The sequence below is a fragment of the Charadrius vociferus genome, unplaced genomic scaffold (genome assembly GCF_000708025.1).
Source record: "Charadrius vociferus isolate BGI_N301 unplaced genomic scaffold, ASM70802v2 scaffold1077, whole genome shotgun sequence".
NCBI lineage: Eukaryota > Metazoa > Chordata > Aves > Charadriiformes > Charadriidae > Charadrius > Charadrius vociferus.
The window spans coordinates 1207706-1235611 of NW_009649168.1; the positions used below are offsets into that span (position 1 = coordinate 1207706).

General features: G+C 39.2%; 1 protein-coding gene across 1 annotated transcript; it reads right to left on the reverse strand.

Annotated features, from left to right (window-relative positions):
• Nucleotides 1–3735: 3735 nt before the first annotated feature.
• On the reverse strand, nucleotides 3736–27906 carry TRIM33 (tripartite motif containing 33). The gene is made up of 19 exons (XM_009888475.1): nucleotides 27733–27906; nucleotides 27482–27629; nucleotides 25062–25194; nucleotides 22038–22154; nucleotides 19628–19742; nucleotides 17622–17768; nucleotides 16988–17105; nucleotides 15300–15544; nucleotides 14887–15051; nucleotides 13857–14057; nucleotides 11876–12008; nucleotides 10833–10896; nucleotides 10365–10524; nucleotides 8943–9289; nucleotides 8324–8447; nucleotides 7186–7260; nucleotides 6443–6595; nucleotides 4630–4680; nucleotides 3736–4547 (listed from the first exon to the last, which is right to left on the reverse strand). The coding sequence occupies exons 1-19, from the start codon at nucleotides 27904–27906 to the stop codon at nucleotides 4335–4337; spliced, it is 2883 nt and encodes a 960-aa protein (XP_009886777.1). The 3' UTR covers nucleotides 3736–4334.

Sequence of the window (27906 nt, forward strand, 5' to 3'; positions counted from 1 at the left end):
AATAAATTCTAAGGAAAGCAGCCTTGAGCTGTGAGATCACTCAATAGAAAAGGCCAAAACTGCATTTCATACATTTCATAGTTCACTTACAATAAAGATTAATTGCCCAAATTAATTGCCATTTTTGAAAACTAATCCAGATACATTAGAAAGCACATGAAGTAGGATCCCTGTAAGCAACCACAGGAACTAGATGGAAGAGTTACTGTACACGCACTTTGAGAAAATAAAAGAAATCACCATATCTGAAGATACAATGCATATGTTCAATCTGAAATATGTCTATGTAAGCTGTGGCATATACATTTTTTTTAAAAAAAGTACCTCCATTATTTACTCAAACACCTACTTATTAAAAAAATATGCAACTTTCCCCAATTTTTAAAATAAAATGCCACACTATATTGTCAATAACGCCTGCACACTTTGTTTTTAAAAGCTAGACTTGGTGATATGCATACAAACTTTCCTATAAAATCACTATCCAAAGGAAAGGATTCCTGTCGTGCTAATGGGCAACAGACAATGCAGTTTTATTGCTTTTTCCAAGGAAGAGAGTAAGAAAAACAAGAAAAAGCCAACTTCCAGTACATCATACACATAGCTTTAAAATACTGCTGCTATTACCTAAACTTTTAGAGGTCAGCCAATAAACTAGATGATTATACAACAGAGTGATAAATTTGGGCTAATTTTACAGACTTCTGTTCCAGTGGCTTGCAGAAATGTTTATAAAACATTTCAGTGATCCAGCATTAAGTGTGCTGACACAGTCAAATGTCCTAAGTAATAGCAATGGTGACATTCCACAAAAAACCCACCTCTCTATATTTAACAGAGCATTTCTAGTTTCAAAAGCTTGGGGAACATCCTTTTTTTGGATAGTAACTCTGCCGTATTATACTATAGGTCACTAAATTCCAGGGCACAGTTAAATAAAAGACCCGAAGCTATTTAGCTAGCCAAGTTCTCCCTAATCACTAGTAATTACACGGCAGGATACCTGCTGAGGTAACTGAGGAGTCCACAAGGAGCATACTGTACACTTTTCACTCTTATTTTAAAAGCAAGTTGCCTTTTACTTCTTTGGATTAACTTAAACTTCAGGGTCATTTACAACAAAAATTGAGACATGGTGTTTTTTGCGTCTTAAATGAGAGCATATAGTTACAGGAAGAGCCAGACCACCTTGCTGTCGTGCTGGAACACTGCAGACCAGGGCGCCGCGCAGAGTGCCCCCCGCACACCCCTCATCCGCCGGGAGCTCGACTGACGCGAGCTACGCTCGACTCCCAGGCAGAACACACTCGCACACTTCGCACACCCACCCTCTGGCGTAGAGAAGATGCTCAGAGGAACACAGCGGCTTAACACAAACTCCCTTAATTCGCTGTGAACCAGTTACATACAGCGTGGCAACAAAAAGTTGTTTTGACTGAGCGAACCCTTACCGGTTCTATGACGCACATTCAGTCTATAGGATCAGGAAATGCATTAGCAGAGCTTATCTATCCTTTCAAATATTTTTAATAGAACTTAGCAAATTTCAAAACAAGCATTGAATTGTTGCATTGGGAGTTCCAAAATAAAAGGGGGGGGGAATGTTGTTTTGGTTTGTTTTTTTTTTTATATGAAAAAGAAACACTTAAGATTTCTTGCACACCAGTCAAAATTCCACGTACTACTACTCAGCGCTGATGAGCTGAATGGAAGGACCAATTCTGGGAGCGCAGTGGGTTACGTGCAGGAGTCGAGCCTGAGCTCTCACCAAGGCCAAAGCTCAGCATCGCTTGTGGCTGCAGCAGCAGTGGCGGAACGCGGGCTGTCGCCAGCCTACGAAGTCTGACAGTTCTCCTACCTTGTCACGGGGAGCGAGCCAGCCAGAGCCGCTCTCAAAACATTTTGGTGTCTGCTCTGGGGTCTGGGTGGAAAAGAGACAGTACTGTCGCAGCAGCAAACAGGGAGCACGCGCTCGCCCCGAGCCGCAGCAGTGCCGCGTGGTCCTCCCCACGCTGCGACTCAGCCTGGGCTGCCATCGCGCCCCTCCGGCGCTCCAGCCGAGGCAGCGGGCAGCCGCAGGACGGGAGTCCGTGGCTGGTGCCTTTCAAAGCCAACAGTTAAAAACTTGATGCCTGAAGGTACAGGGCCTAGAGTGCTCAAGCGCCATAAAAACAGTAACCCCAATTGAAGAGAATTCACAAAATCTTATTTTCATGATAATTTTAATAATATTCCTTTGCAAAATGAAGCTGAGAAACTAGAAACGCATAAATAGGCAATACACAGAGCCATTAAATGATCCCTTATTACTGTCAGTGTCCTATTCACACACGTCATCCTTTCTACGGGCAAAAGTTTTGCTATTTGTCAATTTAATATGTTTAAGTAGAATTACTTTTCCTTTCACATACAAACTGGTAAAAAATAAATTTATACTGGCACTGTGTTAATATCTGAGAAATGAAAAAAAAAAACCAGTTTGAGTTTTAAGTGTAACATTTGAGTAATCTAAAGAAGTGAGCTTGAAGTTACAAATACCTTCAGTCCCCTTTTTTATTGTAAGAGAGGTAAAGTCACAATGTACATATACTTTGTTCTTATAAAAAAGAAATCAAATCTTAAGTGATCTGCATAAAAATTGCTGAGAGCATATCTCAATTTGATATATTGTGCTAAAATATTTATCTTTACCATTATGGTAAAGTGTATACAATGTCACAGGAATTGTTCATGCCAAGTACACCAAAACCCCAGTGATTTACCACAGAACTGCTGTATTCACACAAAATCTTACGGCAAATTTATAGTCTGTCGACCTCATCCAATTACATTATTTCTTCATCTTACTTCAACAAGATCTATACGAAAGCCAGAAATTACATTTATTATTTCTAGTATTGATTTCTGCCAGTAAAGGAAGCAACTGCTTAAACTGTAATTACTTTGTGATGACCTCATTTCTGACCAGAAATGCTGGAACAAAGGCAGCGTGCAACGGGAGGGCACTGCAGAGATACCTGCCACAGGGTTTAGGGAAACTGTTGTGTTTTCAGTATTTGACCAGACACCACTCAAAGCCAAATCCTGGTCTGTGCAAGTGCTTTGATCAATGGATGGACAAGTGACCCAATCTCAACAGATTTATTCCAATCTTTCTAGACATTTTGCTCATAAGCTGCTTCTGAAGGAAGTTCTGAGTAGTACTCTCATAAAAATAAGACAGAACCTCAAAATGAATGCAATGTTAGAAATAGCATATATTACAAATCTTTTCTTGATAGGAACAATTAATAAGAATACATATTAGCTTAAAAACAGTTCAGCAAATGTTGCTGATCTGCAAGAAATCTCAATTCACTATTTACAAATAAGACAAAGTGAATACAGGAAATTTTACACATTTGGTAGTTAATAGGTTATTGTCTGCCCAGTGGTCTATTAGAAACTGATATTTAGGAAGACTGGAAAAAACACCCCAATCGGTTATTACCTCTTCAGTCTAGATTTTTAAGTACAGAAAATTAGACAATGAATACGGGAGATAACATTCTGCCTCATTATAGGGGGATCAGGGACAGATGGCACAACGCTAAGACTTCTGCCATGAACGCCATTAAAATGTTCTGTTTACAGGATTCGTAATAAATATACCTAGCCCTGCTGAAAAGAGATTGGTGCCACCGATTTAGTCTTTCGTCTGCCAAAAACTCACACTCCTGCACTTGCCAATTCAGAACAGTTTAATGATTTTTTTTTTTCCTTTTGCTATACATAAAATGTAGTAAAGAAAGTCAAATTTAGATAATTGGATCAACACAGAAGATCAGTTACTCACAATACCGCTTAAATGAGATGATAAAAGCAATGACCAACACGCACTTAAGTCCACACAAAGAGGGGATTTCAGGGACACTGCTTACAGTTTACACCGCCGTCCAGCATGAACGCAAGATACAGTGACTGCATTGGTCCAGTCCTGCAGAACATTTTACTAAGCAGTCTTATCTGTACATGGAACATCTCTTATCAGATCTGCGTCTCTTCAACATTCATCCACCTCTATCTGTGGGAGCAGGATGAGTGTGTCCCCTCCATCAGGAAAAGAAAGACCATAGCAAGTAATCAAGGGAAAAAAAAAAAACAACACACCAAAAATTTACAATACAAGTTTTTTCCCCTTTTGATGAGAATGCTTTTCTGTACAAGTGTTTTTGTAATCTAATACTGTTTAAAAAGCTATCAGCTTCTTCAAGATGGCCACTGTAGGCATGATAATATTCCAGGAACACTTAAATAACAGTTTTTACAGTAAGTTTCAGGTCCGTATCATTAGATTACTTTATATGCACTGGTCTCTCATCTGATTTTAGGCGTTTTCTACGTGGTTGTATAAAATCTTCATCGGAGTCCTCAGTTATTTCACCATCATCCTCTTCCTGCTCAAATTCAGGCAAAGGCTGGAAGGTCCTGTCTGGGTAGATCTCTGTAAGTTTATCTTCAAAGTATAATGCAACTGCCTTCCCTGCCTGCGCTACTTCTGAATCAGCCTGTAAATAAAAGAAGACAGGAATATTCACCTGTTGGAAATGCACATCCCTTCACCAAGTGTGCATGGTCTGAAACGCTTACCTTCAAATTAATCTCTTGTGTTTCTGCATAAACTTGAACAACTTTCATCATCTAAAAAGGATACCAGAGTCAAAAAAAATGAAATTATAATCCTTTCTAAAGTTATGAGATTGCATAGGATTGGATGACTAAAGTCAGCCATAACAACAAAACAGTTTGTTATGGACTACACCTCTTTAGTTCTCAAACTTAGCAGAAGCAGGTTTAAAACAGTCTTAGAAGGGTGACATGAGGCACATAAACCTTCAACAAAACATACAACTTTTGTACAAATAAGTGTCTCCCAGTCATTTTCAAAACTGCGCTCTACTCATGACTGCTTTCTTCACTTGGCATTTTAGTTGCCTAGACATTATTGTGGAAAAGCCTCACTTTAGAGGGAAGTGCTTCATGAGACTACTGTCTTGGGGGTCTTGCCCCACTTTGGTTTCTATTTTTTAACAGCACACGGCTTAGAGGCGCTACACATGATGCTATTGGGTGAGGTCAGGGTGATTTGCCATGAGGCAGCATTTCAAACAGCGAGACAGCTCTGAAAAACCTTTTGTTTTTAAAACAAAACCACATCAATCAGTCCTCGCTCCCTTGTTTTACTCTTGTCCCTAAGAGCCGCAGCATGTTTTCCTCTACAGTAGACGCTTCATTAATTCCCTCGATTGAGAAGTTCACATAATTGCAACTTCTTCCCCAGTGCTCATTAACCTCCACCTAATACACAGAAATAAGGGAGCTGGGGGTGTCAAAGTCCCAAACGCCTGTAACCATTTACAGCATTACATCATTAATCTCGATTTTCACTAGTGTACTTGTGAAACAGTTGAGATTTTAATTATAGGTTTGTGTACTTCCTTCAATTTACTTCTCCACAGAGCCAGAAATGCAGCCCAAACATTGCAAAACTCAGATTACCTTTTACAGAAAATACTGGCTCTTTTATGCACATCTAAGGTCAGAAGAAAGCCATTCCCTGCCGTGCCTCCTCCCCAGGGCTTTTTATCATCCTTGCTTTAGGGCATTTCAGAAATGAGGATACCCTCTCATCTCAGCCCCCACTCTGTTTCAGCATGATACCACAAATTTCTTTTGATATTCAGAATATTTTCTCCATCGCTCCACCCAGTAATAACACTTAGGTAATTTATCTATCCAAGTCACGTTCCATGTGTAAGGGGCAAATATTTCATTATCAGACTATTTCATTCCAAAATAAGTCAACTTTCCAGTCATCAAAAATATGACTCCAAACAAAAGCTGAAAACTGGTTTTTGTGAGAGCCCATGAGCTAAAGCACTAAGCTTAAAACCAGCCACAAGGAACACAATGCTCTTCTGGACTCAGCCTGCGTGAGATACTCGAACCAGTACAGTATTCTTCAGAAGAGACTTTTCCTCAGTAGAGGAATTTTCTCAACAGAGGTCCACCACGTTTCATGATCTACAGTCACGAACAATTATCTGTATAGCTTGAGACAGTTTTAAGGACTGCTTGACTGTCTTTATTACCCCATACTTCCTAAGCACTTCCACAATCTATTTGATGTACAGTAACAAGGTCACCCTGCTCCTCAGTCATACAGCCGTACCAGTGAATGCACTTCAAAATTTCCCTCTGTAAAGCCTGATCTCCCCATTTAGCTAAAACTGAGAGGTAGTTCTGTAATTGCATTTGGTTTTTGTTTAAGTGTCTGATTCAGCATCTGCTCCATAACCAGAAGTTACCACTGGAAGCAGAGCCTTGAATTGGAGAAGCTGCAGAACCATGTTGAAATAAACCTTAATCTAAAAAAACGTATACAGATTGGAAGTTAACATACTTCATTAAACCTTTCACAGTTCTTGAAGATCAACCGGACATCTGCCACAAAATCCTCAGGAGTCTGGTAGTGTTGGGAATGCTTCTTTTGCAGTTTCTTTTTCACCGTAGATAAATCCATTGGTTTCTTTATAATTTTATAGTAGTTTGGTATCTGTAAAAAACAGTGATTTATCACTACAATGACTACATAGTTCACAGAGGCAGCTGAATTTCTTCACTTATCAAAATACCAATCAGCAAATCTCGTCATGAACTCTATGTACGTTCAGCAAGTGAGAACAATTTCCTTTCCTCAAACTGTTTAAGAAGTTCTTTCTAACCTTCAGTGCTATCATAGCACAGCAATGCTTTTCATTAGTTGCTTCTTTTGCAGCTGAAAACAGAAGAGTCAAAGCAGTTTCTTTCCATCTTTCATTAAAAGATTGGCAAAAAAAAGGCTCTCCTAAAGGATTCTGAATTTCATGGGTATCCTGAGACACCCTCTTCCAATTCAACAGCTGCTAATTTTAAGTATTTTTCAATATTAGCAAAAGTATTTCCTGAGCTTCTGCACAGAAAAGATACAGAATCAGTTTCTGTCTCTCGCAGAATCACGAAATGCCACATGACTGCCAGAACTTTCAGAATGATCAAGGGGGACACGTTTCAAGAAAAAGCAGTCATTCCTTTCTGAATTCAACTCTACGCTTTCAGAGATGATATGCCAAAAATAAATCACAAACTGTTTTTCAGGAGACTCACCGAGGCTGGGACTGGCTCTTGAAATTCAATGCTCAGCTCATGACAATAAAGGTAAAGCAGGAGACGTTCACATTTCTTACAAAGAAACAAACAGCTTCACATTAGTATCCTTAATCTATCCTCAGCACAGGAGTTCATATCTCCCTATTTTAAACAGGTTTGTGTTTGTACTTTAGCAGCTTAGTACTAGAAAATTTAAATGCAATCCCCACAAGCTTAATTATAAAACGTAAAATTCTTCGGAGAGCATTGTTGAGAGGGTAGAACACCACCTTACTGTTCACATAGCAGAAATACACTTCCTTTTTGCTTTCTTCTTCCTAAACAAGTGCCTAGGGCTAAAGTCAAACGTGAAGAGGGATGCTAATATATAGTCAAAGAGAAAAAAAAAAAAAGAGAGAGATGAACTACAACAGCTTTTGTCCAACTGTAACTACGAGTAACAGGAAAGGATTGAGTTGGAGACTTTATTCTTCTCCCCACAAGACAAAATTAAACAATTTGAAACCAAAGCCATAGTGTTTCTATGAATTCCCTGTTGAAATATTTCTTTTCCTTTGCTTGTAATTCCTGTGGAGGAATTTGATTTGATAATACTCTAACACTCTATGCACAGGCTGATTGATAAAGCCAAAAATAATTCTGACTGTCAAGGTCATTACGCTTTCCCTAACAATGCACCTAAACACTGTAGCACCTCTTACAGCATGAAGCTAACACACCAAACATACATAACTATTTTATGAATGCTGTATCAATCTTAAATGCAAAGAACTTCTAATTAAGAACACTGAAGAGGTTCATGCATGTCAAAGGATGCATTTAAATACAGAATGTGTGTTTATATGCAAGTTTTAGCTACTAGAGGATTACAGTCCCAGTGTAACGGAGCACTCCCATATAGTCACCAACACCTGGACATGTGGTTATGGCAGAAAAAAAAACCCAACTCATTGCTCGTTTCGGTTTTTTTTGCTAAAGCATCATTTCAGCGGCCGGTCTGGCCCAAACTGCAACACACACCTATAGTTAATTCGCTGCAGCCACAGCAAAAACATCTTCAAGAAACAGCGAGGGATAGCTAATGTGAGAACGGACTTTTTTCTAGGAAACAGATTCCTACAGATTTGAGACATACCCTTTGGTCCACAGGACTCAGGCCTTGCGCCGTTTTCCCTTTCTTGCTGTGTTGTGAATTATCACAATCATACTCTACTTCTGGTTTGCTCAGATCTCTGCAGAATGTACATATCCACTCTCCACTAAACAGAAATAAACACAATTATTCCAGATACCCAGGGACAGTCTCATCATTGATGACTGCAAAGATTTATTTCATTAGCTCTTACAGATTCACACTGTACTGTAGTAAAGACTTGAATATCCAAAGATAAGGAATAACCCCTAATGCTCAAGATAATTCTGCCAGTCAAGGCCATTTTTCCTGCGCTCATATTCCTCTCCCAAGTATGTCCTAATACTCTACAACACCTTTCTCAGCATGACTTTAAAATGAACTTTACATAACAAAATCACACTTCGAGAGACCATAAGTTTATCAGATAAAAACCACTGACCAATTACGTACAAAACAATTCAGGCAGGCCTTTGAAACGTGATGGTTTTTTACTGACAACAAATCATCTGGAACTAGCTGATGTTGAGGATGAAACACCAGTTTTGGTAGTGTGTTGAAATCTACCATGCGAAAGAGACCACAGAGCTGTTCTCAGGAACCATTACACTGTTTCTGGTACCTTGGGAAGCTGAGGAGTGTTGGGACGTGACAAGTCAGGTGAAACACTTTTGGACACTTTTCACAACATAATAGATCCCCTCCATTTTGGCATACAGCACACCAGTCTTCATTTGGATCATCATCTTTGTTATTGCCTTCACCTCCAATTCTAGCTGATCGGTGCATTAGGCTCCGCACTGGGGATTTTCCATTTACAAGGCTGTGTCCGGACTGTTTGCAACTTTCACTTAAATCTGCTGGTTCAGTTTTTACGTGATTTTCAAGACTTCCTAATGCTTCTAATTCACTTTCCAGATGCAAGTTAGTGGACAGCGGTGGTGTCAAGCTGCTCTCAGGACTGCTAAGCTGAAATGAAAGTAGCACAAGAAAATCAGAGAGTCAGTTTTACAAGGGCATCTTTCTCCTTATGTTGGGAGTCAAGAGCCATCCACATTTAAAGGTACTATACTCATTTCCCAAAATACACAGCAAATCATTATGAAAACCTGAGTTGCATACAGTATTGAAAACTACTTTTTCAGAAGTCCGTCCTTTCAAGAACAGACCAATTTCTATCGATATGTAACATGACAAACTTTCAAGCCAAACACACTGATAAATTGTTCAAGATGTACCGTCACCGTCATTAGGAAAAATCCTCAAATCCATCACCCTGCTCCCAGTACACAATCCTATTAAATCAAGCATAACCGGGAAACACTGAAAAATATTCACTTGCATAAATATTTTATTTATGTTCTGGTGTAAGAACTTTTGACTGACTGGAAGATTTCTCAATGTAATTACATATGTAGGGAATATGTATTTGGGAACTATTTATAATGGGTGACTTACAGCTTTTATTACTTAGGCATTAAAAGCAGCAAACACACTACACTGCTGGGGGTATTTCACTTTAATAGCTAAAGATAAAGTTTACACAACAGACTATGCTGTGTCTGCCAGAGCACAGTATTAAAGGATATAATAAAGCCCTCAACAAGGACCAAACTGAGATTAAGCTCTGTTTTCTATCAGACTACTTTCAATGTGCAACTACCTATCATAATACATAAAACTGACGAGGGCTGGGTGTGTTTTGCATCCACATCATGAGGTCAAGTCCTGTCCAAATCAGGAAGGGAAACGCCTGACATCATTTAACGTTTATTTGCTCAACACAAGCCAGCAAGCCACTCTCCAAGTCCCACTGCCAGCTCATTGGTACCCATGTCACAAACCCCCAGTAATTAGCAGTACTGCAAAAACAGACAGCTCAACACTTGAGCTTAAAGTTCAGTCGTGCTGCCAGAGAGCAAAATACCCCTCAATCTTCAGGGCTGTTAACAGAATACGAGGCTTAAAATTACTTTATTATTTCCAATGTCTTAAACACGCTGCTAGGAAAACCATAACATACTGTTGCACAAACTAACTTTACCATGCAAGCACTCCTCCTGCCATCCTCTGTTTTTTCCTGTTTTACTGTTCCTGAGAAGCTGCATATCTCTTCCTCCGTCCCTGGCTCTTGCTTGACTTTCACTTGGTCAGACTTGAAGTTAACGCTAGTTTTCTCAGCGGTTCTGCCCGAGGAGCCACAGCTAGAAAGATACCAGCATATAAATAAGAGCAAAACTCATCAGAGCAAACAAATTTAAGTGACCGTTTCCTGAACGATTTCAAAGGCAAAGCATGTCAGAGCATTTACAAGATAGTTCAAGTTTACAAGACAGCAAAGAATCATAGTGAAGGGGGAACAAAAAAAAAAAAAAATTTAAATCTTCATGTAAGCATTCTTCCATTACTAGGTGAAAGTTATGTCAGAGCCCCATTGACCCGTTACCAATTCATTTTTTGAATTCTCCATGTCTGATTTTTCAGCCTGGCAGTGTTAACGTGACAGACTCACCTTCCTCTGCTACCTGTGCTGGAGGTACTAGGTGGCCTCACAGGAGTGTGGGAGTTGGATAAACCTGCAAGAAGCAGAGCAGAAGTTGACTTCGTACAAATTTACGTTCTGCAGTAAAATAAACGACTAATGTCGAGTAACACCAGAAGCGCTGACAGAATATCCTAATTTAATAACTCACACAAGTCAGCTGCCCTCTCAGTGGTTTGATCAGAACAAAGGTCTAGCACACCATATTAAATAAAAACACAGACAATACACTGTTGTTAGAGTCCCAATAATTATTTCACCTAATCCAAACAGTGCTACAGCCCTCAGCTCATTAAGTCCACAAATTTTATCCACTGACACCCATGAATAAAGTCAAGAAAAGCAGACTCTGTATGTTTTGCACGCGGGTTTTGAGAAACTTAAAAGTTCCACTGCTGTAACCTTTCAGTCACAGAATCTTACACGAATTTTGCAGAGAGAAGACTAAGAGAAACACCTATCACATGACTGAAATCAGCTTCTTATTAGTAGAAATGGACATTTTCATTGTTTAAATCACTCAACATTAGGTATTGGCGACTTAAATTTGTTTACACGCATAACGAAAGCTCTATCATCAACTGGCTATACTTAGAATGACCTTGCTCAAATGATTGTTGGGTGTAAGTATTTCTGTGACTAAGCTATTCTATAAACTTACTTCCCAAACCTCAGAACGGTCTAGCCCGTCACCATTTGAGGGCGATAACTGCACTATGTCCTCTGATGCCCTCCCCCCGCCAAAAAAAATTGTGGTAAACTAGACAAAAATATAGTCTATACATGTATCTGGAATACTGCATTCATTTGCTGGTAGTTTGTTACTATAAAGATATTTCTGAAGGAGGGTAAAACTTAAATTCCCAGAAGAATTTATTTCTGAATGAAATAAATTTTAAACTAACAAAATATCACTTCCCTTTTGGCTGGAAATGGTAGGTAATTATTTTTAACTTAAATAGCAGAAATACCCATCACTTGCTGGAATCACTAGAAATACCCATCACATTTACCTGATGACCCTGGAGACAGAGCTGAAGGTCCTGGCGAGGGATTCATGGTACTTGTAGGTTGTGGGGGTAGGTGGCTGCTTGTGATATATCTACTTAGAAGGTTATCTAAATTACTTGAACCAGCATCTTCAAGCTAAGAAGAAAAAAAAAAAAAAAAACAACCACACTTCTGAATCAGAGGCCTAATTAAAGTTTCTTAATAGTTCCACATCTTTAAACTGTGATCAGTATCTTTACCAGAATTGTTCACTATCCCTTCAAGAATTCAGGACATCAGCAAACATTTTTATCATTTTCATACAGAGCTCAGTCTTGCAAAACAGAAAGCCACAGTGAGAAACAAAGTAAGATTTTTCAAAAGCTCCTATATATCTGAGTTCTTCCAGTACAGTCATAGGCTGCACTTACTGTAGGTCATTCCAAACCTTTTTGGTTCCCACATGTTCGGTGTGTTAGTCATAGAAATGGTGTCAGTCATATGAACTACCAGATTACTGATGTTACAAGGGTTATTCCACAATTAAGACCTTAAGAGAAACCGTGAACTTGTTTTTCCTTAGCATGATGTGAAGTCTCCCTCCCTCTCATTCACTTTTTACACAGATTTTAGTGTCTATTAAAAACAAGGAAACAGGTACTCTATCACTTTAACTGCTTAAAGCTATTAACTGCAAGACAGTATAATTGCAAACAACGCGTCTGAAACACGTTGTATTCAAAGTGGGTTTTTATGACTGTGCAAGCAACTTGAAAGACTAATAGCTTCCTATCCAACTCTTTCATCAACTAAAATCTACAACAGCTATTACATGAACAGGTATAAAAAACAGCATCTTCACAGAATTCTGCATATTCAGTTCATCTAGAAATTGCACGTTTATATTTTAGACTATCCTACTAACAACTATTTCTAGCTTGGTGTATCATGAACTTTAGACGTGTACAGCTGAATCAGTCATAACCAGTTACATTTGTGTTTTGTTCTAATGACTAAACAAAGCTTCAGCACTGCAGATCAATCGCATTCGGAGATGTGATCCTTTTTTTCTCCCCACTGTTCTTACGTTAGCAAATTACCTACAGCCTTATGAGAAAACTGAACATATCATCCTTGAACATGACTCTCCATAGATTAAGAGTTAAAAAGTTGCTATTGGTATTACAGCAGATCATCTGCTTGGACGAAATTTAGGTTTTGTTTCTAAGGCAATCGTTTCCTGTATCACGACCAAATCTCCTGTGCTTTATATGGGCATTTCAACGTAAATATCCTATTTTCACGACAAAACCATCATCATCCCCTCCCTGGCCTCCCAAACACTCCCACAGAAAACACATTACTCTTACCTTCTCTGCCTCCACTCATACATTAAATTACACTTCTGAGCTCTCCAGATGAGCTTGACTTAACCGAAATCTACCCCAGCTTGTGTGCAGTTCTATTAGCCTAAGTGTTCTGCAGCACCTTCCAGCACCAACACTAATGTAAATGCTGCCCCCTCGCATCCAAGGAAATGATTCCAGCCGCACTGCTGGGGCAGTGCTGAGGAAACGCGAGGAGAGAGAAAAGTAGGGCAGTGGGACACCTCTTCTCTGTACTCACTGCATTTGATTGGAACGTTTAGAAACACCACAGAGAAGTGCCGGGCAACTTCAATTCTGAATAGGTCACCATTCGTGGCATTCGACACACATATCTATTCAACTGTTCTGGTGATATCTTCGCATACCACAGTCTTGTGGAAGATAGGAAGTGAACACAGTCTTTGGCATTAACTGATCTAAGTATCAATTTTACTATAGGACAGCCACTAAATACTGATTAATCTGAAGGGTAACACAGGTCGAGCAGGTCAGCCCGACACGGTGAAAACAGTTGCATGCCCAAGTCAAGGGGTGAGGATTTTAAGTCTTCGACTTTAAAAAAGATACAGAAAGGAAAGCAGATCATTACCTCACCCACAGCGTAAGTGCCACTGACCTGGATGGGTGGGATATCCGGCAGGGAAGGCAAATTCTCTGGGTTTGTTACGGAAGGAATGAGTTCGATTGCTGTAACAGACGGACTTGTTGGACCCCGGTTCGCACTCGCCATTGTTGCTGTAGTAGGACTGGTTGGATTAATAGTGGTGTTGTGCACAGAAACAACTGGAAAAGGCCCCGCGTGCCCAGGGTTAGAATGCTGTGGGAAAAGAGAAGAGACCACAACTGCGTTACGGACAAATCAGACAGCCGCTGCACATAAAACTGCAACACATGCATTACATGAGAGTCCTTAACAAAAAATTGTGGGGGGAAAAAAACATACAAACTCATATTTCTATCAAGATAACCTGATAGAATTGAATGCAAAGCAACTGCTACTTTTATTTACTTGGAAAGAAAAAGCACTTTATGTGGCTAGATATTTAAATGTACAGTACATCTTCCACCAAATTATCTTCATATATAGTTACATTTTCTTAAAGCAATTACTTCCTCCAAAGACAACTTCAGAGTCTGTATGTCTGTCTACAAATCTTTTTTTTTTTTAAAAAAAAAAAGAAAAGAATAACTTTTTCAAGTATTATAAACTCATTTACATTAACATTCATTGTCAAGGATTTTTACTCTTAATGGTACGCAGAGCTCTGCATCACGCTTCAGGTTTTAATTTAAAAACACTTTAGAATTTGGTTTCATTAAAAACCCTCAACTACACTTTGAACTTCACTATTCCTGACTATTCTATAAGAAACCCAAAAAATGAACGTCACTGAAAAGTGAAAAAGGAAATGTTTTGTTTCCCAGAACTAAATGCAATACAAACATTAGAATTAATTTACATTCTTAACATTTGAATTTTCTTATGTTCAGCAAAAAAAGTACAGTATGCAACATGAAAAGCACATAAATGTGTGTAGCTGTGAGCTATAAGTGTTACAGATAAACACGTTGACAGCTGGAGGTATCATCTATTGTAATGAAAGTTTGGCACAATGGCACAAATGAAGCGTGTACACAGGATATACTTGTCTTTGAAGGTGAGGTTGCATCATGGAGTACTGTGGTCCATTGTGGCGTGGTATTCCTGGTATACGAGCAGCATTCTGAGCCATTCTCATCTGATGTGCTTGGAAAGCCCCACAGTTCATGTTACCCCTCTGCATGGTCTGCATGCTGATCAACCTGGGAGGCTGCAAGGGTTTTTGTTTTTTAAAATTTTTTATTTTAACATGGAAAAAAGAAGCCAATCTCTTTCCACAGTAGCAGGTTTACTAGTTACATAACATCAAGAAAAGCCAATAGATGTCACATTTAAAGTATGTCAAATTTCAAAAGATTTTCACCTTTATAAACTGCTTTGTAAGTTTATATTCGATAGGGCAATTTTAAGTCTTGGTGTTATGGTAAAAGGTGAAATAAGAACACAGAAGATACCTACCTGCTGCTGTAGGACTTGCGGACTGGTCTGCCTGGGAACTGACCCAGCCGGCTGTCCCATCCTCATCTGCTGCAGCTGCTGATGCTTTTGTGCATACACTTGCTGCTGCATATGCTGAAGTCGAAGCTGCGCTAGATTGATTTGTCCTGGAGCTTTGTTGATGTGGTTTGTTCCTGGAGGAGCTTGTCCAACCACTACATTAGGCGTGTAAGTCGGAGTTGGTTTATTTTCAATGACAAGGTTACCTAAATAAAACAAAAAGAACATGTAAACAGTTAAATCTCCATCATCATCCAAAGGCCGATAAATATAGAATATTAGATGTTTCTAATTCAGTTTCCTCAGAGACAGTAACAAAGCAATTTAAGCTTGAAATTTTCTTCTTAAGTCTCCATAACCATACATGAGAGAAGCAAAAAGAAAACTCAGACAACAAGAAGAAGGAATGGGAAAACTAAAACCATGACCAAAGGAGCGTGAGCCGCACAGCCTATAAGACAAGACAGACAGAGATGACTGTTTTCTGTGTTCATCAAAAACAGACAAGACGAGAAATAAAATAGGAAAAAACCGACATGTTGAAAGCATAAAGTTCCTACACCTAAGGAAGCAAAGCCCAGGAAAAGGTATGTGGGGGACAGTGCAGAGTGTCCCACCACTGAACGGCTCCGAACATGTTATACAGGCGTGACACAAAGCACTGCTACGAGCGAGTCCTGCCTTGACACAATGCGATGGACCTCAGAGCTAGAGAGGCAAGCTCCGGGTCTATTTTAAAGGAAAAAGCCAAAACGTGGACTCTCTCCCCCCTGCCCTTTGAACATGTAGTTATTGGAATCTGGATGTCATTTTTTATTGAAGTTGATAGTTTCTGTTGTTTCCTATCCAGCTTCCCTGCCTGCCCCAGGTTCCTAGCCAAGCAACATTTGACACTGTTCTGGAAAGCCCTGCCTTTCCTTCTTGACTAATCTCCAAAAGTAACAGCACTCAAAAATTGCTTGAGGAACTGCCCATGAAGAAATAGTGTCAGTTTTAAACCCTTACTTATACAATGAAAAGTTTGTTTACTGTGCACATAAACCTCCTTGACTAAAGACAGGAACACCAAAACCTGGCTAGTGGACATGGAGCAAGAATAGAGCACACACAGAAGCATCAGGAAGAGCTGATATTTTTATCAGATTTTCTATTAGATTTTTATCCAACAGAACAGTTCACAAGCAGGTGCTAACAGGTACCTCTCATTGTGCTCTCCCCACCCTAGCTCATCTCTCCTCTCCTCTCATTCAAAACCTGTTCTTTGAAAAGTGGAAGTGATTTGGGGATTAATATAGAAGAAAAACTGTGACACTACACTGCTGCAGGATCAGGCAATAATAAAGAGGCAAAGATATTAAACACCTTACATCCTTAAAAGGGCACATGTTATTACTGCATCTGACAACAGCCAGCAACGTGCAGTAATCGTAACTGCCAACGTCCAGCGATCCCAGATGTCACTAAGCGCTCATGCAGAACATGAAGGCTCCAAGCTCCCATCTCACCAAGACTATTAGGAACTCCCATGGCAGCTAATGCTTTAGGGCAAAGACATAAGTCGTTTTTCTCAGTGCAGCTGTTTAAGATATGATGCCGTAACCCACTCAGATTTTCAAATAACACAGAATAAACAAACACAATTTTCTCACCTAAATTGACGACGTTCTTTGCCCAGAATGTAGGGTCACAATGGAAGCGTATTGCTCCATTGGCAGCTGGGACAGGATCACAACGTGCCTTTAAAATATGACGTAACTGGAACGTTATCTAATGGAAAGCAAAAACAAGACTGTTGATGACAACGAAATAAAGAATGAGAGCATTAAGAAGTGTGCATTTGCCCAGTGCGTTTAGACTGCTGGATCACCAATAATGACTGTCAATAGCAAGTTTGGTTAGTAGCCTGGAAAGTACTCATTCCCCAGGAAAATCATCCACCGTACTACTAATTTTTCACTCAACTCAGAGGATTATAGAGAAGTACTGTTACACAATAATACTACTTCCGCAATGACTCAAGTGAAACACTGAGGTGCTTTTACAGAGCTTGACCCCATTCCTTCTACGATAATACTGTTGAGTCCTTAATTTATATATGAAAAGTGGTGAACAAGTTGGGAAATTTATGCGTTTATTACACGAGGTTTTGTTTGTTAAATGAACCATGAACAACTCATTGTCTCCTCCTTGGATATAATCTAGTGAAGCTACACAATACTTGGAAAATTCTTTTGGCTAACCGTTCTCTGTACTGTACAGACAAGTTAGAGGATGCCTCCTTACCAGCCGTTTACTGTACAGCAAAGCAGTACTGCTGCCACTTGCAATAGCCCAATTAGTAAAGTTCATCACATGCTTCACTTGTCGCGAAAGACCAGTGATGTCATTTTGTTGTTGTATTAACTTCATCTGTCTCTCCTTTGTTACATTCTACAAAGAAACAAAAACTTTATTACAATGGGCGCTTCAGATTTACAAGGAAAATGTAAACTGCTATCACAGTTCTTAGAGCAAAAGTAAAACGTCACAAGCCAAGCAGCTTATACGAATGCTCATATTCAGAGTGGCCAGAGCCATCAACTAATAATTCTGTATTATTCCACTCTACTTTCCTTCCCAGAGGTGTCATAGTGCAGGGAAAACTGTGGGCTCAGAGAAGAGCCTCTGCTTTATCCCAGGAAAATATCCCACGGCTAAAACAAGACCAGTTCTCCTCCTCGCCTTGCCAGAGGTGCAGCAGCACGACAGAGAACTGGGGGAGCGACGCAGACGGGGCCCCGAGGACACCGCCGGCTCCGCACGGGTGGTGCTCTGCTGCTCCTGCAGCCGCCGCCACGGGAAGAGACAGCGCCAGCGGTGGCCCAGGCACGGTGCACAGCGGCTCCTGTGCCAGCCAGAAACTGCCGCGGGGCACCCCGGAGTGCGGCCGGGAAGCCCAGCACCCACACCTCCCTCAGCCTGCGGTGCCCTGCCAGCTGCACACCTCGTGCTAAAGATCTGGGCTGCAGCACTGAATCTTCAGGATTCCAACCTAACAGTATGCGACTGGGCAAGTGTTACAGCCTCACAAAAAAGGAAAGTTTCCAGTGGAATTTTTCTAGCTTGTAACAAATGCTAGGTAAAGAAGAAAAGCCAAAATTCAGTTACTCGTGTAATTTTAAATTATTTATTTCACACCTGATCAAATACTCCTTTCTTCCAGGAATACTCCATTTTATTGCCAGATAACCAATCCTTAACCAGTAGAAATCTATTGTAATTAACTTGATCTTAAATTTTTCAGTCACATCATGGCAGACCAGCAATATGCTTTGAACTAATTTCTTATGATGGATTTCCTCTCTTCAGATAAAAAAAATAATCATAAGTTAATTTTTCGTAGATTTGAATAAAAGTCAGAATATAATTGTTATTCGGAATGTGCTAGCTGGAACGCATGTAAAATCACTGCCTCCTTTACAATGCCAACCTATATAACTTAAAATACCAGCATTACACCTTCACATACAAACATGTAAGACTACATGTCTTTGAAAACCTAGCCGTACTGACTTGTTAGAAGTCAACACCAGTTGTCAAAATTACTAAGGAAACAAACACTAACAACTGCCCTTAGGACCACCGCTATCTTAGCAGCAAAGCAGTCAACACGACACTGGGAGTGAAAATAATACCAGTCTGTCTGCTTCCCTGCTCCCCTCCCTGCTGCCACCACCCCATACAAGCAAAAGGAGGGAAACAGATTTTAACAACTACTTAGTGCAACCAACAGAGCAAAGAATGATGAAGAGTTGCATCAAACACATTGCATCAATTCATTATGTGCTCAAGGCAAAGTACACAGACCTGTCTCTAGGAGTTTACGTTCTGAAGGAAAAACTTGTAGACAAGGATCAGGAGAAGACAAAACGAAGCAACTCAACCACAACAGTGCTAATATATTTACATTAACCTTAAAAAGCTGTTTGAGGAAAAGGCTAGATTATACACACCTTAGAATTATGTTATAATATAGAAATATAGCAAACAGAACATCGAAAGGAAATTTTCAGACAGTCCTTTACGGTGAGCCCGATTTTGAATGAATCTGATGCACAGACATAAAACTAAAGGAGCCACAAGCTCTAGCTAGTGAAAGGGTAAACAAGAGATTTAACTCCAACACACTATTCATAGGCAATATTAGTATTGCAACACCTGCAGTCACAGCAGAAAAACTGTTTTCAAACATGGAATGAGAGTTCTCAATAGGGGACTGGAAACACTATTGATTTTTCTCTTAACTGTACCTCAAGGTGCTGTAAGAGAGATTTTCCCTTTTTATTGATTTCATTGATGAGGGTGAATATAGCCACTTTGATTTCCTGTTCCACTCGTTTGTTAGTTTCATTTACTTCTTTTATCCTAAAACAAAGAGAGACAGAAAAGAGAGAGAAATATATTGTCATGCAGTTGCTCAATACTATGCCACCAAATACTAACCACCACAGGCATCTTCCCACCCTTGGAAGAGTGAAGCAGAAATTTCTGTATTGAGGAAGTTCCGGTAAGTGCAATATTCACAGCTTGTTTGACTTCTAACAGAGAAATCATCATTAATCAACTTTTTCAAAGAAGTTATCCAAAATTTCAGTTTTGGAAAAAAATTTAAAGTGTCTGAGATCAAGATGGTTCCTCAATTAACAACCTGTATTTTACTTAAAATATGAAACAGTCTTTGTGGTTTATAAACTTTATTTTTACTTTTATACACACAGAAACACACCCAGCCACTACCACATGTGTGTATATACACACATATATTTAGGTCCCTATCATGTCTCTTTCACTATGAAGAATTTGCATATGATGCCTTAAACTTTCATGCTATTGTACACTAACCAGAAAGGAAGTCAACCCTGAATTTCAGACGAACCCCTCCACCTCCTGCAAAAAATCTTGTAACGAATAGGTTATTACATACCTGCATACACAATAAGGGTGTAAACATTTCGCTAACAATTTGCCTGACATCAGTCTACATTATTCTCCTGTGCTGTACTACTACTGCCCTTCAGGTTTTTTTTATACTTCACACCTCTTCATCATTTCCATCTCTGTCATTCTTCCTCAGTTTTAGTGTCTTCACTATTCTCAACTTCTTCAGACTCAAATAAATCATCTTGAGCTCTGTCCACAGAATTTGAAATACAGCATTTCTTAAACTCCATTGCAAATTCTGGATTTATTTCATCCTATGCTGCCTTAATCTAATGACAACATAGCATTGCAGCAGGATTCTTTACTTCACTCATAGCAGTCAGAGCACAATACCTTGCCGTGACCCAGTCTAAGTGTAAAGACTTAAATTGTCCTTTTTAAAGGTCTTCTTCGCTACTAGATCAAGTATCTGAACTTGTGATATCATTCATCCTTATCCGATCACAAGACCTTCATTTGTCTGACGACAATCTTCATTGTTGGTGTCAAAAGCCCTTTAAGGCACCTTGGACACAAGTGCTCTTTCGCAACAGCACAACCTGGTCTTCTACTCCAAAGAAAGACTCAACCAACCCTCCATTAAGTCAGTAGGCATCCATCCTTGGCTTTGGCAGTAGGCAGCTATTCCTTCAACACTGTTTTACACTTCACAATCACATACGATGGCAATTTCATACCATCTGCTAACACTGACAACATTATTGTAATACACATTTATTTCCATTCCCTGAAGTTTTTATGATAATGGATAGCGCGCCCTACACTTCAACAAAGTAATTGAATGGCATGTCAAAGTAAACTAGTGTCTCACTTGCACTACCCATTTGGCTCAGCAGATAATCACGATCTTACAGAACCCAATCACACGCTGCAGGAATTCACTGAATTTTCAGTGAAGCCAGAAACTCTTAGGCGAAAAAACATTACAACGTGTTACTCATATGCAACAGCCATCATTCGCCTTGAATTCTTATCAGAGAACGTTTTGTGACATTTCTTGAGCTTTCAGTTTAATTATTTCCCACGTAACTAGGTTTCTGTCTCTTCTTCAAGCACAGAACAATTCTACAGCTTGTCCTGCTTCACGATGGCGTTCTCTTTCGCGTCCGTTCAAAGAGTTCCATGCCAAATCAGTACATAAAAATTTCCATTGCTTACATCTTCACGCATTTGCCTCTGTCATGTCATATGCTCTCCTTCCAACTCTTTTAACATACATGGTACCGCTAGGAGTTAAAAATTTGTACCAGAACTTCTCCTTATATCTTTGGTACACTTCCTTCTACCCTTGTATTTCCCATCTCTACATGATCTGTCACTTTGCAAATGACTCAAAAGTTGCAGAAGGATCACAAAATCACTGAAAAACACAGTGGAATTCCCGGACCTCCAGCACACCACATCACCACAAGTGGGTGAAAATCCAGCAGCGATCATGTGCTCTCTCGGTCTCTATATTCAATCATCTCTATGACATCTGTTTAAGGTAACCCTGGAATTCTTCGGTTAAACTACCTCAGGAAAAGCTTGTCTTCCTTTCCATTAATTACACTAAGTATTGCTTGCTTAATTAAAAAAAAGTATTCAATTTCAATACAAGTTTCTGTTACACAGAATCAACTAAAATGTAAGTATTATTCTAGTCCCACTGTTCATCTTAACTGTGATTCATTAAAAAGGCAATGTAATAGTAACAGTTAATCGTTTTGGGGTACTTACCTATTCTGAACTTGGGTAGCTGCAAAATTTACATAATTCTTCTTCTCAAGAAGTTTGGCCAACAGGTTCTCAATTGCACCCTTCTGGTTCTGAAAAGCTTCTTCCAGAAACTGATACCTTTTCAACACACAAAAGATGACATCAATTAACAAGGAGCAAGGTGCTGAAACTAAGTGTTCCTCATTTAGATGTAAAGCTATAAAATTTTTTGAAAAAAGTATGACAAAACACAGAAAAATCAAACTATATGTATGTCGATCAGTGTGCAAAATGTTCCAGCACTGATAAAATCCTCTGTAAGTGTCCGGAAGACTGAACCTCTATGGGTCACTTATTAATTCCAACTACACAGGGAGACAACGCACCACACCCCTTCACAAGACAGCAAGCTATGGAACACCAGCTAAAGGAGATACCAGAAACTTCAGAGTCTGACAAATCATTTTGTTAACATTACATGAAGAAAATGCACTAATATCTTAAACACACATTAAATGATACAAAAAACCTATCCCAGAAAAAGGTTTTCAGCTGAGATTATACTGCTCATATTTGACTGCATTAGTTTAATCTGAAAGAAAATAGTCCTATTAAAAAAACCTTATTTTTTCAAATTTTTTTTGGTACTTCCAAGTGAAGAACGTATCATTTCCTTCTAAGTCCTTCAACCAAACAGCTACTGTACCAAAGGCACCTTCCATTACTTCATCTGAAAAGAGCACGAGTAGCTACATCGAAGAAAAATAACAAAATTAGTTGCATTTTCCTAACATCCTATGCATCACAAGAGGAATTAACAACACAAAAGCAAAACACCTATGCTGAAAATGGCAAGGGGAATTAAGTAGCTCCAAGAGTTTTAATCTCTTCTGATCGACTGCTCAACTATCAAAAGATTCCCCCCAAAACCCTGGATTCCTATCAGTCACTTGCTGCTTCTTCTCTTTGCTGTAAGCAAACTTCATGCTTCTGAAATAAAATTTGTTAACAACAGGGAAAACTTAGGTACCCAGAATGTCCTCCCTTCATCACTACACTAAATCCCAACATTCAAATTGGCAGAAAACTCCTACCATTAAAGTGAAGCACCCTATAAGTTGCATTAGAAGTAACCTATACTATCTCCCAACCACAACGGAAAGGAAAGTAGCATCGTCCTTTGTCAAAATCTAGGAGAACATTACAATCTAATCTAACAGGAAAATACTGTTTGGATACACGATCAAATTGACAGTAGCACTGTTTTTTGATTCAAATTACTCACAGTTATGATAACCGAGACTTAGGCAAAGAGAACACTATTCACAACAGAAATGACTCTGCTCCTGTTCATTCAGTTTGTACCAGCAATAGGCAAGTTCCAACTACAAGAGTTGAGACTCCTCAGTCTCAATGCTAGGATGTTGCTTTTCCTAAGAACAGTCTATCTAAAGTTCTTGCAGACAGACAGCATCACAAGATTTTTGGTACTATAATGCAAAAAGTAGCATTACTAAAGCCCAAAGGCCACAAAGTTTGAAATGTTTGGAGAACTACAGATTTTCTAAAGTTATTTTCATTAAGTGGAAAATCAGATTTCCACTTTAAGGGGGGAAAGAGGACACCATTAGGCTGCTAAAAGAATGTCAGGGTTTTACAGAACCACCAGCAATTCTTTCACTTGAAATTCTGAACTGAACGCTGGACCATATTGCTACTGAAATGGTGATTCGTTCTCCTTTGGTGCAAACTATTAGGATTTTAAGTAAGAAGTAAACAGGAGATTAAAATCAGTTCTTGTTTCCACTTGGCAGATTTTCCTTCAATGATTTAGAAAGCTTCACAAAAATCTCAGTTGTACTTGAGGTGCAGCTGAAGCAGTCACCCTAATCATCTGTAATTCACATCTGCAGACAGAACAATTTTTAACGAATATTCTGCAACAAAGCACATTAGTAGCAAAGTATTCTCTTCTCTTACTGGAAAAGAATAGGTAAGTAGAACAAGATACGTCTGTTAATCTGTTAGCATCATGCACAAAACATGCAAAGAAACCAGCTGGAAAAAGCTATTTAACACATCCCAGGAGACCACGCGTTCTGGACAAGTGTGTCTTTCAGGGTATTTATGATCAAGCCTATGGAAGAACAGAGCAGGAATATTTGAGGTTGTTAATATTTAAACAGTACTAATTTCAAAAGTTCTCCATTAGGCTGCTGTAGCAGTCTATGGGAGTAAACACCACTCTGGAAAAACACCACTAAATCCAATATTGCAACCGACTGCCACGCACCTTGACAGAGACGCGTTACTGTCAGAGTGACCAGGAAGAGAGTGCTCCAGTGGCTGATAAACTCGTATTCATCCTCAGATTCTCTACTATAACACTGCAGAATACTTTTTCAAACAGCTACATAACAGAGCTGCTAAAGAGCAGGAAGTTTTAATGTAACCTGAGAAGTTTCAAGTTTTTCTAGCTAAGAGAAAAGCAGCTCTGCAGACAAAACCCACCATTTCTTTTCACTTGGAATGAGGCAACTTTCAACCAACTAAAACCAAACAATTTTTCCCTCCACAGTAGAAAAACATATTCATCTATGAGGCAAAATTTATACCTTGCTTCACAAAATTACCCTAAACTGAAAGACTGTTGCATAATAAAATACGCCCTTTCAAAAAATTACCTCATCCATGACTCACTGTATCACTTTTGCTTCTTTACAGCACCAGGTGCTCGGGGCTGGGGCAACTTCTATTCAGGCCCTGAACGGAGTGAGGGCACTGGCAAAGGCCAGGCACGTTAACACCTTAATGGCACCAAATCCCCTCAGACCGCGTTGTTTCGAATCTGCTCTTAAGACACTTGACAAAGCTCAACCAACCGATCACTTCTCAGCACTCTGCACAGGTTCTCCTTTGCAAGAGATCATTTCGGTCCAACAAAAAGTACATAAAACAGTATTTAATGACACAACTGTTTTAAATCAATGCCGTTCCACCCTCTGAGAAAGCACCACAGGAATTAAGACATGGTAATATTTGTACCTGTGTTCTTTGTGTTCCAGTAACTGACAGTCTCTGCATGTCAGCCTGTCACATGTTTCACAGAAAAGTTTTAACTGCTCTTGTTTGTGGACAGGACAGAAAACGGGACGTTGACCAGATGCTCCCACGGCCTCTGTTTTTAAAAATAAACATTTTCGCATTTAAAATAAAATTTAGACAATCTGAAGAGCAAACACCCTAACTTCCAAGCTAAGTAACAACCAAGAATTCAGGCAAAGACAACCACAGACCTGTTCTCACCCTAAAGGTACTGTGAATGTGTTCTCACTGAAATATTTACAGTGCCAGTGGTTTACAGCTGTTCCCACTTTACTGCATCCAAAGATGGGGAGGAACTCCTCTCCCACCAAACACTCAAAGGACTTGGGACCAGTAAGAACGCACAGACTGTACACAAACACCAGGATGGCATACACATGTTTAGAGATTAAATTGCATGCAATTTCACCGCTGACACACTGAAGGATGGATCAAACCTCACAAACTTTTATACTGTCAAACACCCATAGGTTGTCTAAATTATCACTTCAAAACCTTTGTAAACCTCATTAAGTCATACGCAACTGAAGTGGCAAGTGCAAAGCAAACATTGCCCGTGCTAAGAGCTACTTAAACCTCAGCTAAACTATTTAATTTTTCCACCTAAGCAAATAAAAGATAGCATCAAAAAATAGTTCCAAGTTTAATAAGAAGTGCAGCACAGTCTTCTAAAGATATTTTGAGCTCAGCACAGACGAAAGCAGCCTTTGGAAGATACAGGAGGTAAGGATCAAAATGTGAATGTCTTCCTCAGTCTCCAACATTTCTGAAGCTTGTTATATCATGCAAGTTATTGTAAAGAAAGAGAGCTCATGAATCTACAGCTGGCACTCATGAATAGAAATTTAAAGCCTCCAGGTCATATTTTAGAGTCTCACAAGAAAGACGGGAACAAGTTACTCTGAGAAAATAATGAATAGTCGTTCCCCACAATCAAGAGAGTTGCTAAGGATCACTGTACGTCAGGTCAAAGGAAGGCCATATTCTTGCCACGCGCTACAGCATTCCACCTACACGTGGGCGTCCATCTTCATAAACACCAACCCACTTTTCTGATAGAAAGTTTACTTTACTGGAGGAGCCATTTTTTGGCACCTCCCCACTCAGGTTTTTGAAGGCGAAGCGGAGCTATAGTATCGCCTTGACAGTCACAATACAGAACTTCTAATGAACAATGCTAGTACGTCTCCTAGGGCCGGTAATTCGATTTCACCCTAAGGGCTTCTCGTCCACTAGGATTAATACCTTTAAACTTAAATAGGCAATATTTCTGATTAAACAATACCCATTAAGACATACAGAGAAACCTCTCCAAAAATGAAGTTTATTTGATAGAGCAAGTGAAATAAGATTGTTGTCTAAAAGAACTAAGCTCAATAGCAAACTTGTTAACTATTAATATGACTTTGATGAGAGTTGGCAGAAAGCAAAGCAGTGTCACTCCTCTGAAGTGGCACAATGAAACAATCATGAAGTTCTTAATTTATTTTCAATTTAGAGAGAGAGCAAAATGTCCAGATCTCTATTCCTCAATATGATCAGTCTTCATATAGATCCAGATTGTGCAGAACCTACAGGTCTTTAAATCAGAACTTCTATCCTATTTACAAATAAAATCTTCTAAGCTAAAACCCAGTTACCTTTTACCTGTTTTGAGAATGTTTTCTACGCTACCTCAGTAGGTTACAAACAGTATACGGTCAAAAGATAGTTTAAGAACTAACTTCTAATAAAGCTGCCTGTCTATACAACCTGTTTACACACTTCACACATTAAATTTTGCTAACTGAAAGAGATATTAAAACTAAAATAAGTTCAAATTCCACATTTACTCAGTAGTATCAATACAACAGTGACATCATGTTGAATATGACTATAAGATTATCTGTATATACTTCTCCACTGGGACAACTATAATTGTTTCTTATAACCAAAGACAGCAAAACGTATAATTTCATTTCCTGGCCAATGGATAAGACTACCAATATGTCAGTGCTCTCCAGATTTCAACCCCTCCATTTAGCTATTCTACTAAATAAAAGGATTACTAAGAATGGATCTAAGCCCTTTCCAAAGACCGCAGTCTCATTTTGTTTCTTCTGTACTTAAGATATTTTTTACATAGGACAAACTGTACAAAGTATTAGAAAATAACCCATTTTAGTTTAAAATTTAGTTTTTTCTCTATTTTCAGAGCTACCAATTTTGCACTGGTAGCTTTTTACTAAACTTTTCCCAAATCTTTGGGGAAAGCCATACAACTGGTTGTTACCCAGATAACCCTTCCTCTCTCTTTTTACACGAGCCAAAGAGAAAACATTTTTACTACAGGCAGGACTAAGTGATATACAAACACTCACCTGAAGACACATCCTCTTTTTTTCTGATCATATGATCTTTAGTAAATTTTACTCGTTGATGAGCTTCTATGCAAGTCTTGCACAACCATTCTCCACACTCTACACAAAATCCAACAGCACTAGCATTATCTTCACAGCTTGTACACACCTGCACAGGGAAACAGTCAGTCACCATCATTTTATGGGAAAGCATTAACATGTACAGAAACAAAAACAGCATGTGAATTCCGGCAAGCAGGAAAGTGCCATACCTGTTCTGACTTCTCATCGGAGCTGCTTGGTGTTTCTGACGTGTCTTTTACAAAGTAGTTATCCACCAGATCTATCTGTCTACATTCTTGGCGGCATATTGGACATCTGATTACACCAACTGCAAAAGAGAAAAAGTTTTCCAGTTTTAAGAAAAAGAACACGAAAACCAACAT